Below are 14,641 nucleotides of genomic sequence, written 5' to 3'. Positions count from 1 at the left end.
GCGGTCTTTACTTGATTTGATGACCGTAGATATAAACAAAAAATCCCACGGGAGCAGTCTTTTTCAAATCATGGCCGTAAGTTTATGGTACCTTTTCGCGCAAGACCGTAACGGAACACGTTGACTTAGAGGCTAGCGTTCTTTCTTGGTCAGTGAGACAAGGGCACTGCGAACGCACTTATGTGACTCCTCATTTGTTCAATATGCTTCGTAGTGAATCTTTAATACTCTCAGTTGGTCCTAAATGGTCCTAAATAAAAACTGGAGCAATACCACAACGTGACTGTGCAGTTCACTGCACACAGTCGCGTTGTTCACTGTGCAGTTTCGCAACGTGAAACACTACATTCATTTTTCATTCAATTTTTTTCACTTTTCAAGATGCTATAGACTACTGTTTTAAGTACTGTAAATGTCTCGTACGACTCTCCTGCGGCTCGCCTATCAGGCTTAAGCGAATTGATTGTTCTTATTTCACTGCACAGGTGCCTGTACCTTCCAGACAGCGGCGCTTTCTTCATCAACTACGTCGTGACGTCATCCTTCGTCGGCACCACCATGGAGCTGATCCGATTCCCGCAGCTGTGCCTCTTTATCCTGTACACTTTCATGTCACGCTCCAAGGCCGAAACCTTCGCAGTGCAGCGGGTGAGCACTCTCATCATCATCAGCCTGACTACGCCCACTGCAGGGCAATGACCTCTGCCACGTTTCGCCAATTAACCCGATCCCGTGCTCGGCCACGTTGTCCCCAAACACCACTTGAAAAATTTCATCTGCCCACCTAACTTTCTGCCTCTCCATCGCGCGCTTGCCTTCTCTAGAAGTACAGTCTGTTACTCTTTACGATCAGCGGTTATCTTGCCTTTTCGCTACATGCCTATTTCTCCTTCTTGATTTCGGTTAATATGTCCTTAAAGGGGTACTGACACAAAATTTCGCGGCCGTGATAGCCTCCTGGATCGATTTCCGTGTACGTGCGTGTACCATCTGCGAAATATCGACAGCGAATAAAGCTTGGAAGGTATTTTATATGAATATTGAAGTTCGCGTGCGCGATCCAGCATTAAAGGGCGCACCTATTGCATTGACACCCTCGGAGGTGACCCGAGGTGACTCCCCTACTTCCCATACGTAACCGTTGTAGCCGGTACAACAAGTTGTGATGACGTCGTAGCCGCCATTTTTGTTTTGACGCGCTCGCCGCTGCGCTGTTGGTGTCTCAAGGAAATCGTCGCCAACAGACGACGATGAGGAGGACGACGACAACGAGGACGATGAAGGCGACGTCATCGCGCAGCACGTGCGGCAAGCGTGCGAATGCGAGGAGACGACGCGAACAGCGCGGAAGTGCGTCACACTTCTATGTGCTGACGTGATCGAGCGCTGCAGCCGCTAGGTGGTGATAGTTGCACCCGGAGGCTTGTCGTTTTTGAAACCGAAACTGACACTGGTCGGTAATGAGGAGCCTGTAATTAATTATCTGTCGCGCGCTGCAGCAAACGATGTGCCGTGTTATGACTAACAGGCCCTCAGCAACACATTACAGCAAAAAAACGCGAGGCCAAAGTTTTTGTGTCAGTACCCCTTTAAAGGAGTACTGACACTCTTTTTCGAAGCCGAGTTTACGCTGCCATACAAATTTCCTGTATGCACAGACGGCTCTGAGCGAGTGTGAAGCTCAGCAAATGCTCACAAGATATTTTATTTTGATATAAAAGTTATTTTTCCCATGGCGCACCTACGGACATCGACACTACCTTGACGTCAGGCGACAGTACTAATTCTGGTGACTTCACGCAGTGGTCTGGCTAGTTGTGATGACGTCAGGTACTAAAACTTCCAAGATGGCCACTTGTGCGTCACCAAAACTTTCAAAATGGCCGCTTTTGCGCCGCCAACGGATCCACGGTGCGGAGCGGCCGTGTAAACGTCATTATATATTGTGCGAACACGTGACGAGAAGCACATACCATGTTGTGACGTCAGGGTACAGTAGAAACCGAAACTAGCTTTTAAAAACATACTGTAATTACTTTTTCAAGGTGCACTCGCGCTTAGCATTACCTTTTCTAGGTTGTTGAGGACTTGGCCTTTCATTTGACGCAAAAAAACTACAACTGAATATTTTCGTGTCAGTACCCCTTTAACGCCCGTTTGCGCCCTGACCCAATCTGCCCTGTACTGTGGGAGCACTGCGCACCTCAATACTACAGCGTTAAAGTATGCACCGATCAATGTTCGCTGTTGGCATCGACGCAAGCCAGATCGTGTTAATGCAGTGGCATCTTCAATGTAATCTGCAAATAGAGTTAATCTTGTATGAGTTAGTGATTTACTTGCGGTAATATGCTTCTCTAAGGTTTTCGACAGACGTATTATATAAGTATTCAGTATCAAGGCTGGAGTGACCTTGATAATCTTATATTATTACAATTGCTAGGCATAAGTGAAGGAGAAGATGGAGGATTGAAAAAACATGAAAAATCCCTGAACAGGAGTGTCGATGGAGCCAACGTCTCCACAAATGGTCTTGTCTTCTTCAAGGCAGCAATTTGACAAAACCACTTGCTAGATGTAACACGAGTAGGTAATCTTTTTCAAACGCCCTTCGGAATTTACGGTTATAGTGGATAGGACATGCAATTCATAAACTTTGAGGGATGGGAATGGATAAAAATAAGGCCAACATTAATTTAAAGGTGCGCGGAACAAACGACCATAAATAGGCGTCATCGTAAATCAGGTGGCCGATCAATTCTGATGGCGTTTTCAAGATTCTGCCAGTTATTTTCACATGAACCTGCCAACACAAGATTATTCGCTGAAACGAATCTGAGTAGTCAGTGGCCATGAAACGGGTGATAACACTGAGAACTGATAAGCAAATGAGGGTTGCCGATAGCTTCAGTTGAGACTTACTGAAGGAGGAGCTAAAGTGAGCTTGTCACGTAATACTTTCAGCAGATAACTATTAATTTAATATTAGAGTTACAGAATGTGTGTGTGTTTGAGGTGGCAAAGGAGTGAGCTCTACCGAAGGCGAAGCAAGATATGCACGTGAGGATGACAGGGAATCAGCTGATGCGATAAGACAATAAGATAAGTGAATTTGCAAGCACAGCACTGAGCGAACCGACTGGAAAGAAGTTGACAACAGAGGCTATCCTTGGAATTGTTATGAATAGGTTACCATTGATTGATATTCCTTATATCGCTTATCGGTTGATTGATATCGCTTGATATTGTCTAGACAGCGCTCGTCCTGTGTTTCTCATTTTCTGTGTCTCCGTTGTTTTTGCGTTGGTTTGTCAAGTATGTATCGATTTCGACTCGCCCACCTTTCTACCTTACCCGTCGCGGTGGTCTCGTGGTTATGATGCACTGCTGACCCGAATGTAGCGAGATCGAATCCCGGCAACGGCGGCCGCATTTCGATGGTGGCGAAATGCTTGAGGCCCATGTGCTTAGATTTAGGCGCACGTTAAAGAACCCCAGGTGGCTCAAATTTCTGGAGCCCTCCACTACGGTGTCGCTCATAATCATATCGTAGTTTTGAGAGGTTAATTCCCAAGAATTATTATTACCCTTCTACCTAACGGCTTTATTGACATCGCCTGAGGATTTGTCTAATTGTCTTATAACAATGTTGTGTCCAAATCGTCACAATAATGACGCAGTCACACATTTTTTGTGCCTTCTCTTTTATGCGTGCAGGCATCGCTGTTCGAGTTCCACTTTGGCGTCCACTACGCGTGGTACCTGCTGATATTCGCGATTACAATGATCTACAGCCTCTCGTGCCCACTCATCGTGCCCTTCGGTAAGTGCACAAAAACCCCAACCGGATTAACAGGTTCAATCATCTCCATGTTCATCAGGTTGAAACAGAAATGTTCCTTGCGCAGTCGCAGTGCTAAAGCGCCATCCAAGGCGCTTCATATCAATAATACCTTGCGGCTTACAAAGTGGATTTGTAGATAGTTTAGATAGAAACAAACTAGGTATTGCCAGCCTATGTTTGCTCAAGACGGAGTGTCGAACCGACACCGAACTGAAAACCGTACCCGAACCGGAATTTTGAGCGGAACTGAACCCGAACCGATATCCTGCGGAAACAAGCCTGAACCCGAACCAAAAAAGGTAGGAGATATCGGTTGGGAATAAATGTAGTTCAAAGTATAAGCGGCAAAACTTGTTTCAATATCATTGATTGATTGATTGATTGATTGATTGATTGATTGATTGATTGATTGATTGATTGATTGATTGATTGATTGATTGATTGATTGATTGATTGATTGATTGATTGATTGATATTCTCCAAATACTGCTACGTATTATAAACAAATATAACTCTGAAGAATGCAGGACTGGAAACAGATCTCGTTACAGCGTTATTTTGTTACGTACTTCTACTCTGTATACGTTGGGTCCCCTGGTCGTCCTTTCCCATTTTTAGGGTTCTTATGGATGTTCAGTGCATGCTGTACATGCACGGTACATCTTAAGTCACCAACGAATGTGTCGCTTAAGTGGACAACACCGAATTGGCCCTATGTCATTTGGCTCTTCCAGGTCTGGTCTACCTCTGCTTCAAGCACAGCGTAGACCGCTATAATATCTATTTCGTGTACACGCCATCGAAGACGAACAAATATATCCACGCGACCGCCATCGACTTCGTCATAGGCTCCCTGATTCTACTGCAATTTACGCTGGCCATATTCTTCTACTTAAGGACAGGTGAGTTCTCTGTATTCTTTTTGTTTTGTTTAGGAGGGCCATATGCTTAGAATAACCATATACTCAACTGCTTAGAATGTACTGGTGGGCTAGTTTGTTGATCATTATAGCATATGGCAGCGCGCACCGAGTGAAAGGACAACTAATATTCACTGCTATAATGCATTCCTATAATGCTCAATTGCACAGTGTTGTGAACCAGGTTTAGCTCCGTCCCACTGCTGCAACCAGTTGTTGCGACGTTAGGGTTGCATCGTGCCCGGTCTCCATTTGGTAGCGTGACTGAGTCTTCAGGGTAAGGAACTGATGCTCGTAAGTTAGGAAAATGAAAACAAACAGGTTTACTGGCACTTTTTGTACACTCATTTGCATAGTGAAAAGGTAAGAGTTCAGCGACGAGCGAACTGGATGAGCCATTAATCTATGTGTTATAGTAATTAATCCTAATTAAAATGTAATTAAGTTTCTACTTATCCTAAAGTTATTCGTGCTGATTTTGCATATATAGAATGAAATCTCAGACTAGAAATACAGCGCAAGTTCGTTTTCGGTTATATCCATTTTGAGCAAAGAAAAATCATAATTTTTTTCGTGACTCGCGGGAAGCGGCACGTCGAACTACTCGTCGGACATGGTGGTGCCTTCAGCAAAGTGATTATATTCAACAGTACACTGCAAAATGAAGCCAAATGATGACACATCTATGAAGCAGGAGGTTCAATTCATCAGATGGTCAATGTATCTTGCGCTTTCTTAGCCGAACTAGCAAAAACAAGTGGTGTACCCGATTGTGTACAGAGCGTCTCAAAGAATTAATGAAATGTGCGAGATCTGCATTTCTGTTACGCCACGCATGCTCACACCTCGTCAAACCCCGCAACCGGCGCAAGGCGTCGTCCCCCAGGGCAAAGCCGGCTGCTCGTGTGCTCTACTGTGACGTGAACAGCGCGTATAATACACAAGGACGAAGAACCGACGAGGACTAGCGCTGACTTCCAACTGAAATTTATTATCACAAACATGGAAAAACGACCTTGTGTATTATACGCGCTGTTCACGTCACTATGGAATACCAACTAGCCCGGTCACACACCTTGCGTGTGCTCTGCACAGAGGTGCACGGGGCAGTATACTTACAATCTCTTCATAGGCTTCTAAGGCAACTGTTATTATCACGCTTAAAACATTCCAGAGACATCATAAAGACATTACAAATACACTAAGCAACGCATGTACTCTTACTGTATTTTTATTTTTCTCGTTTTCTTTATATTCTTGCTCCAAAGTTTCATGAAGGCGTGGTCAGATATGTCAAAGTTCAAAGTTAAACAATGACGTCAGCGCTGTAGTGCTCAGGAGATTGAACAACGATATCTGCCTTCAATCTACTGTCCCAACTGCAAAAAAAAAAAAACATGGTACAGCGTCATCTACAAAATTGTACGCCATAAACCTTGCACTGACTAAGCTTTGGGGATGCATTTCGTTACCGCTGGATTCACTCTTACGGTAGATTGGTTTTTAATGAGCTTTTGTCCGAGATTCAAATGATTCATACATCAGTATTTTTCCTACATGAAATGAAAAAACTAAATCACCGCCCAAGTACTCGGTGCAGATCACTGAGTTAATCACGATATTTCATTAAAGCCCTTCTCTATTATTAGTTATGTATGTGGTGAAATCCTAACTGGTGTTTGCCGCCCGTGTGTTCTCTTCATTTTAGTGACCCAGTGGTCAGTAGTAGGGTTTACCCATTTACTGTGGCACATAATTTTTTGCCTGCGGACGACCTTTTTAATTTTAGTGGACCAGTGGGAAGTTCTGGGGCTTGCCCACTTACTGTGGAACATTCGCGCTAGAAAATTTTGCGTACATAGGACGAATTTTGGTTTCGCATAGCTATATTCAGCTTCACTATAAAAAATTCGGCGGTACAAAACTTGCACAATATAGTTTTAGGACTTCATTCTCTGTAATGCATTCATTCAGTCCTAATGACCGATCTTAGTGGCTTCACGCTAAATATTTCTTGAAAGCGGCATACATTGTGACAGAAAAGCTGCAACAATGGATCTTACACAGCTCGTCAGGCAATCTCTGGTTTGTTTCCTTCTCTGCATATTGTAAAAAAAGTCAACGCAAACAAGACGGAACATAAGAACAGAAGGACACAGTACGAGCGCTGTCTAATTGAAGTTTAATGACACAAAAAAGAGAACACGACGAAAACCAACACATGCGTGCGCAGAAAATTTAGGTGACGTAAAAGAAATGGTTGAACTTGCGTAACTCGCAATCTAGTGGACAAACAGACGGTTCAGATATGCAATCATTACCCTCGTTTCTGATAAAGAACGCTTCAGTGAGTTCACGCGCCCTTTTCTCTTTATGTTTCAGCATAATAACAGTGTTGGTGAAAAACGTTTGTTTTTGTCTCGTTCTTTGTTTACAGGAAACAGCAACGTGACGGTGGCGACCTGCATTATAGCCCTAATGTCATTCCTTATGTTCCTCGGACAAGCCATGATGAAATGTTTTCGTGATTTCGGACCGATAAAATACGCGGTAAGCTTCGAAAGTCACACGTGGGCACATGCCATCGAGTGATATTTTGCTTTGGCGAATGTTCTTGCCATTTTCTTGACATTTGCTTGCGAGTGTCGAAGTGAATAGACTACGCAATTAACAAGAACAAATGCCCGATCTATTTTACGTTTCCTAGAATACACGTGGTTGGAGGCTTGGGCAGTGAATATACTTATATACGGTGACATTTAGCTTTGTTCGCGCGATATTGACGGTGCTCCGCAACAGCATAGCTACTAGTTAAAAAAACATGTGACCCTCAACACCCATACACCTTAACACCCTCTTTGCATGTTTACAATACCCACTATGTGTCACTTGTGGAACAATTCTCTTACCGATGTTTTCAAAAAGAAATAACTGGAGGTAACCCTGATCCTTGAGTTTGGTTTCTGGCAGTGGCAGTGGCACGTCGGCGTTCCATGTGCTTTGGTGTATTCCTTGGGTTAACTTTGTGGTTCGTCGCGTTGCCGGAGCGGATCTCGGAGGCCACGCAGAAAGAAGCACGTGGTTGAGATATACTCTGTCAGGTGCCGCAACGATCCCATCTGTTCACAAGAAAGCCGTCCGCTCTTTCAGTGAACTCATTCAACTATTTTTTTATTATCACCCTTAGAGTTAGCTGGCCCTTATCTTATGTGAACTTATGCCCCGATATCACGTGGATCCAATATCACGCTTAACTTGGAGCAGAACCATCGATTTCGTGCCAGATTTTCTTTGCAGAAGGCTCTTTTCTGGTTATTCGGGAAACAGGAAGTAAGCGCTCGACCGGAAGTGCCTGAGAGAGAAGCGAGAGTGTTACACGATGCTCGTGCCCGTTGTGGAACTTGCCACCCCCCCCCCCCCCCCGCCGCCACTAATGGAAAACCCTTGGCATAGGGCGCCTCGATGCCAGCGTTCCTTCGCGCAAGGTGATGACACCCATTGACCGCGCCGCCGCCATATTGGGTCAAACATTAGAGCTATCGCGTTGTATGAGGTTGCCGTTTGTGTATAACAGTGGACATTGTTACCACCCTGAACGAAGGAACCCTGGCATCGAGGCAAGGCAAAAGGAGGACTTAAACCCTCTGACTAGGCCTTACCTCGCTGGGGCAACAGAGACAGCGGATTCGAAAGTTACAATTTTAACTAGAACATAATCAATCAACAAGATCATAATCACTAGTACAATAAGAACACCATCACTGATTCAGTAATAACAGAGTGACATTAATGGCATAGTAACAGTAAGAGCATTATCACTAATGCAGAAATAACAAGAACATAATCAGTAATGCAGTGACTAGTAATGCTTAGTAACCCGAAGGTGCTGTTGTGCAGGCTGCCAAACGCAAGACGTACGGCACCAGGCCCAGCCCGCGCAAGCTTTCCACCGTCACTGTGGCCCCGAAGCCCGCGATCAAGAAAAAAGGGCAGCAGCGGCACGCTTACGCGGGACCCTCCGTCGCCGACAGCCACGGTGGGTCGTTCCCGTGTGGCTCTCCCGTGCCGGAAGCCATTCCACTGACTGCCATCGACACCCGGGCTGAACCGGTTGACGTCGTGGATTCGCCTACGCCCACACTTTCGACGGCTGTGCACAACCACTCGGCGATACGTCATGCTTGCGAGTGAACTCGCAGCACATAGACTTCTAAAAAAACTCGTTGCTACCATTTGTGGACTCGCTTATGAGTGTATTGTTTTTTTTCTACGCATTATGTGGTGTTAAAATGTTTTTGCGTTTACTAACTCCGAGATTAAAGAATTCGTGAGGCGACCAGTTTCATTTTAATGTTCGCCTGTGATTGCACGAAAAAAATGTGCCCAGTGTTCGTCGTGCTTGCGAGTGAACTTAGAGCGCATGGACTGATTAACATAAATCTTATACAAGAATAGTTACAGCCATTTGTGAACTTGCTTTTGAGTATATTTGTTCCTGCGCATTCTGCGCTGTTAAAATCTCTTGCGCTTACTTAATCCGAGATCAAAAATTTCCCGAAGCTACCAGTGTCGTTTCCGTGTCTGCCTGTGATTGCGCGAAAAATTTCATGCCCGGTGTGTCAGCCAGACCTTCGGAGCAAATCGAACCCTATTCCCGAAGACGTAGGTAACGGAATCTAGTCGGTGCATTTCTTTTGGAAATGGCATACACAGAACCGGCCTGGGAGTGCGTGTTCGTGCGAGTCATGCATTCGCATTGTGGCGTTGAAGGCACTCGCCTTGCACGTGAAGCTAATTCGTGGTGAACTGTCTCTCATTGCGTGGCCTACGATGTGCACCGTTTGTAATTTCTGTGTAGCGGCTAAGTTTTGCAGATTATCGATCATTGTGTTTGTACAGCGTTACGTGCTTGTAGGTGTTATTTGCACTAAACGATGTTCTTTTGGGCAATCGCCTTCTGTTCCCTGGAAAGAAAATTCATTCGATTCAAGTGCGCGGCAGTGTTATCCGGTCCGCCAACTTCTGCAGACTGGTATGTATCGCAAATCAAAACCCTACTGAACGAGACCCGCCTTTCTGCACGTTCGTGTTCTTATTTGTATGTGTGCGTGCACGTACTGTATATTTGGAGGGCGGGGGCAGGGTGTTAGCCCCCCCCCCCCCTAAATCATCCCTCTGGTACAGTGTACTAGAACCTCTGGCTACGTCTGTGGTGTCATACTTGTGGGTTAATGTAAAGCTCTCTATAAAGCTAGCTTTGGTAACTGGGTCGTATCACTTGGGTATGTGCCGCCAGGTACGTGTCACTCTGCATTGAACACCTTGCATGCCATGTAGGGTTGCTGGGTACGTGCTGTTCGATGAAACTCTGACGTTAACCGGCTATATACCACTGGCTATGTAGCATCTTAAGTGAGACTCTTTCAAACCCAACTTAGTTCACTCGAGAGGTAGTTAGGTAAACAACTTTATTGATTCACGAACAAAACATGTGAGGCGGGGCGGAGGAGGCTGAAGCAGGATGACGATGGCACTTGTGCCAGATGGCGGACACTTTTGTGCTTCGACGACTGCCTCTGGGCCAGAGGGGGCAGTCGACATATGCCACTGCGCATATGCTGCGCTTCACTGCACCTCTGACGCAAGAACAGCCTGTGGGCACCGAAATCTCAGCTCCAAACATAGGCGTGCCCACCGGGGGTGGGGGGGGGGGGGGGTCAGGAGGGGGGTTCCCCTTGCCCCTAATCATCTTAAGAGGGTGCCAAGGTTGCCCCTACCTTTGCTCAGTCTTTCCTGTCCCGTCATTGTGTAATGTGCAACAGTGCAAGGTTATGGCCATGCAGGTTTTTGGCGATAATGGCGGCGGAGCTGGTGTTGCATGCAAAGAGCTGCTTATTTCCCGTCTCTACACACGGAAAGCCAAGTACCAAAGGCAGGCCGTTGTGTGAGGCACGTCCTCTCTTCATTTTTGATTTTCCATCCATTGTGAAGCTTTTCTTCATTCGGGCTCGACCAGTAAGGTGAAAGAGGTAGGGCGCTGTGGTGAAACATCCCCCCCCCCCCCCGCCAATGGAGAATTCTGCACACGCCTATGGACTATTTGGTTTAATACTATATGTCCAAATGGAACAGGCCAAATGAAGGCAGGAAGAGTCTGATCTAGGCTGGCATTGAACACACCGCAGAGCACTCACAGGTTTTTCTTTTTTTTTTACACGGTACGCTCTTTACTCTTCGTAGAACGTTTCTGTTGTGCGAACAATCGCATCGAAAACGTTTGGCGTGCGGACCCGTAATTGTTTAATGGCCGAAAAAGTACACAGTGCTGATACGCAATCCACGTCGTTGCGGCTGACCTGACTGAAGACCGTCGATAAAGCTAGTTAGGTTGATGACGTAACGTTCAAGCTGTATACATTCTGCGTCAGTTCGTTGGATGTTTGCAGCAGGATGACAGCGTACGTGATCAGAGCGGCCATCATCTGAAGACGTAAAAAGAGAGAGTACAGGTTAGCGAGACACTTAAGAGGCACACATTCACCATAAGTCGTGTTCTGTTACAGATAATGCAGGCCTGAAAAGCGAGAAAATTATTGTTGATCCCTCTTTGATAAAAGTCGTAGAAGGAGGGAAGGGGGAGGGCGCGAAGTATGTCCTGTACCATTACTCTGTACCGCAAACCGTCATTGTTTAAGATCAGGGCTACGGCCATGCATTTTTTTTACGGTAATGGCGACCGAAGGCCCCTTAAGTTCGAGTCCAAGAATATTCTGCTTTCCATGTTTACTTCCGGAAAGCCACGCACCAAAGGCATTGTGGGAAGCACGTCGTCTCTTCATATTCATTTTTTTTTCATCGACTGTGAAGCTCGTGTCTTTTGTACTCGACCAACCGGAGGGGGGGTTGTAGGTGTGATGAAACATTGCCCCCTAATGGGCACGCATATGATCGCAACCCACCAAAAATCTATTAGTTGTGTCGTAATGCGCCGTAAGAACTGAATTTGACGTCATCTCCTACCCTTACCGATACGATGAGTGGCCGATCCAAACGAAAGAAGCCTCCGCCGTCCATGCACCACTCCTCCGGGACGATCGAGTCGTGTAGGAACTTCACCTGCACAAAAGGCGCACAGTATTTTAAAGGGGCACCAAAGTGAAACAAAGAATCAGGTTTAGATCTATCAATTGTTCTCTGAGAACTCTAATGTAGTTAGGTTCGCCACCATAGGTTTTATTAATATCGGAGGAAAACGGTGTCAAACCTTCAATTTTAAATTTCGCGTCGATAGTGCCGCATGTTACGTCACGGATTTCAAACTGTATTTTTTGTATTTTGGCGACATTGGCTCAGTTAAATTTCCTTAAACTTGATACGTTAAGTATATGGCCCCCTCAGAGGACGATGTATTTCCCCTTTAACGATCAGGAACTACGTAGGGCCTAGTAGATGTCAAAATCTACGACGTCGCGACGTTTGGCGCGGGAATTGCAAGTGCAAAACCACGTTAGGTGCAGCAAGCTTTCAAATGGGGGCGGGGGGGGGGGGGGCGGATCGACTGAGAAGAAAAAAAGATGTATTTCGCCTTCGAGTCGTCGTCGCGGCGAATGCGTAAGGGACCCTGTGAGTTCTTTTGTGAATTTCTCGACACAATACAAGACAACATGTTTGCGTGGAACAGCTCACATTATGTAACTAGCGAGTGGCATGCGTGAGGACCCAGACCACGTTTGTCCCACACACTGGGTGCTTTCCAATACTCACCGTAGACGGCGAAATAGACAGCTAAGTGCACAGCGGCCATCTTAAGTCCTATTCCAATTCTCTGGCAAAATAGATTCGAGAAGACGGCATCGGAGACAAAAACGATGCAGGCTACATTGCTGTCTAAACAAGATGGCGGGGCTCAGCTAACTGCTCGGATCTCGCCGGTGTGGTCGTCTGCACTCGAGCAGACGCTTTTCCAGGCAGGCGCTCAATGTGAGTTACGTTCAATTTTTCGTACATTTGAACACGAAAGAAGGTAAACAAATAACAGTTACGTTTGTTTCTCTCAGCTTTCTCTTGTCGACGCGAGGTGGCGTCACGTCGCTCAGACGTCATCCAGACGCGTTTCATTTCTCGGAGTACCGAGGCTCGATGCGATCATTTAAGCTGTCAGCGTAGACTGTCTACGATGCTGTCCAGAAATGTAACACAGCCACTGTTCCTTTCAGAGATAGCGAGTTACCAAACATAGCAATGATTCTTACATTAAGTACAATTAACATAGCGCAGGTGTAACAGGCGTCCTGATCTCACCTGCTTAAAGTACGAATCCGTGGCACCGCATGTGGTCGTGGCACGGACGGACTCTCTCAACTTCTGAGCCTGCATGCGCGCATGTCGAGAGGAGAGAGAATAAAGTTATATTAGTTTACGCAGTCGTATTGAAAATGGAATTTAACGCTCCAAAAGCAACATGGGAACTCTTACAGACGACGCAGTGCCATAGCTTCGGATTAAAGGGACACAGAAGAGAAACAATGAATCCCTTTAGATCGATATATTTTACTCTGAGAACTCTAATGTGGTTCATTGCACTACTACATGTTTATTAATAGAGGATAAACTCAAGGTCAAAGCCTCATTTTTAACTTTCGCGCGGAAGCCACCGCAGGTGACGTCAAGGGTTTCAATGTGTATTTTTCGTGTTTCGGCAACTTAGGCTCAACTCAATTTCCTGTAACTTGGTATGTTAATTTAATAGACCACTCAGAGGACAATGTATTTCATTTTTTACTGATTAGGAGATGCGTAGGACCTAGTACGTGCCGTCAAAATATCTGACGTCACGACGTACGGTGCGGGAACTTCGAGGTGGTGTCGGCACCCGTATTTTTATTTTTGCGCATTTTCTCGCTTACCAAGCGTCTTCTCTTCTCATATGTGGGATATGGGAAAGGCGTTCTTTCAAATGCCAACGTTAAATGAGATTTTGTTCAAATTCTCAAAATGTGACGAAACTTTCAAAAATCCTGGAATTCAACATTTCTGGGGGTTTTAGACATACCTTATTGGTCAAAAGTTCGCAAAAGTTCCATCAGAATGCGGCGAAACTTTTAAAAATGTAATAATTAAAGATTTGTAGAAGCTACAACCTTAACTATTTGGTCAGAAATGACAACAGAATTTATTTGCGAAGCTGTGAATTTGCGTAGGTTTGGTCAAGCAAGCGTAGCATTTACTGTTTACGTATGCGCTACAATACTGTGTAGAGGAGCTTCTAAACGCTACTTCCTGTGACGTTGTAGGCAACCGCTACATCCTGCTTAAAGGCTGCACCGAAACCATCTGGCCCTGGCGTCTTTCCAGATCTCAGTGCGTCAATCACCCATTCTATTTCTCCTACCGTGATTTGCTTCCCAATCTTTTCTCCTACTTCGTTTTCAAGGCATGTAAACAGCGGCAGAAAATCAGCTTCAAATCCTTCTTCCCGAGTGCGCTCATTCCCAAGAAGTTCGCAGTAATGCTCAAAGAAGGCTGGCCTTATCGTTTCATTGTCCAGCACCACTTCATTATCGTATGTTACGGCTGTTATCTCGTTACGCAAGGCATAATTTCTCTCGTCGCCAAGCGAACGTTTCGTGGCTGCTCGCCACACCACACCTTCTCTGCGCGTGCGCGTACGACCGCCCCTTTGTACCTTTCCGCATCAACCACGTCTTACTGGGATTTAACTTCTTTTATTTGCTTAGAGCGACTTCCTGGACTATTGGAACAGCATTGCAAATCGTGTTTAAAATTTGATCAGATAATTAATGCAACCCATAATCGTGAAATTTATTCTTGTGATTTTACCAGTGTTGTACACGTTCCTCTAAAACAGGAACGAAAG

At 45.5% G+C, this 14,641-nt stretch overlaps 1 protein-coding gene across 4 annotated transcripts in view; it reads left to right on the top strand.

The window, feature by feature from the left end:
• The window catches only part of LOC119401734 (calcium permeable stress-gated cation channel 1), a 37,930-nt gene extending 28,209 nt beyond the window's left edge, over nt 1-9,721 (top strand). For 3 of the 4 annotated variants that reach the window (XM_037668674.2, XM_037668673.2, XM_037668677.2), the window contains 5 exons: nt 486-648; nt 3,718-3,823; nt 4,579-4,746; nt 7,202-7,314; nt 8,662-9,721. In XM_037668674.2, the coding sequence (XP_037524602.1) occupies nt 486-648; nt 3,718-3,823; nt 4,579-4,746; nt 7,202-7,314; nt 8,662-8,955 (844 nt within the window). In that variant the 3' untranslated portion in view covers nt 8,956-9,721. The remainder of the gene's footprint in view (nt 1-485; nt 649-3,717; nt 3,824-4,578; nt 4,747-7,201; nt 7,315-8,661) is intronic. The other variant, XM_037668676.2, reaches the window with a different exon arrangement.
• The last annotated feature ends 4,920 nt before the right edge of the window (nt 9,722-14,641 follow it).

Source organism: Rhipicephalus sanguineus, chromosome 8 (assembly GCF_013339695.2).
Source record: "Rhipicephalus sanguineus isolate Rsan-2018 chromosome 8, BIME_Rsan_1.4, whole genome shotgun sequence".
Lineage (NCBI taxonomy): Eukaryota > Metazoa > Arthropoda > Arachnida > Ixodida > Ixodidae > Rhipicephalus > Rhipicephalus sanguineus.
This window is presented reverse-complemented; position numbering and strand designations above follow the sequence as displayed.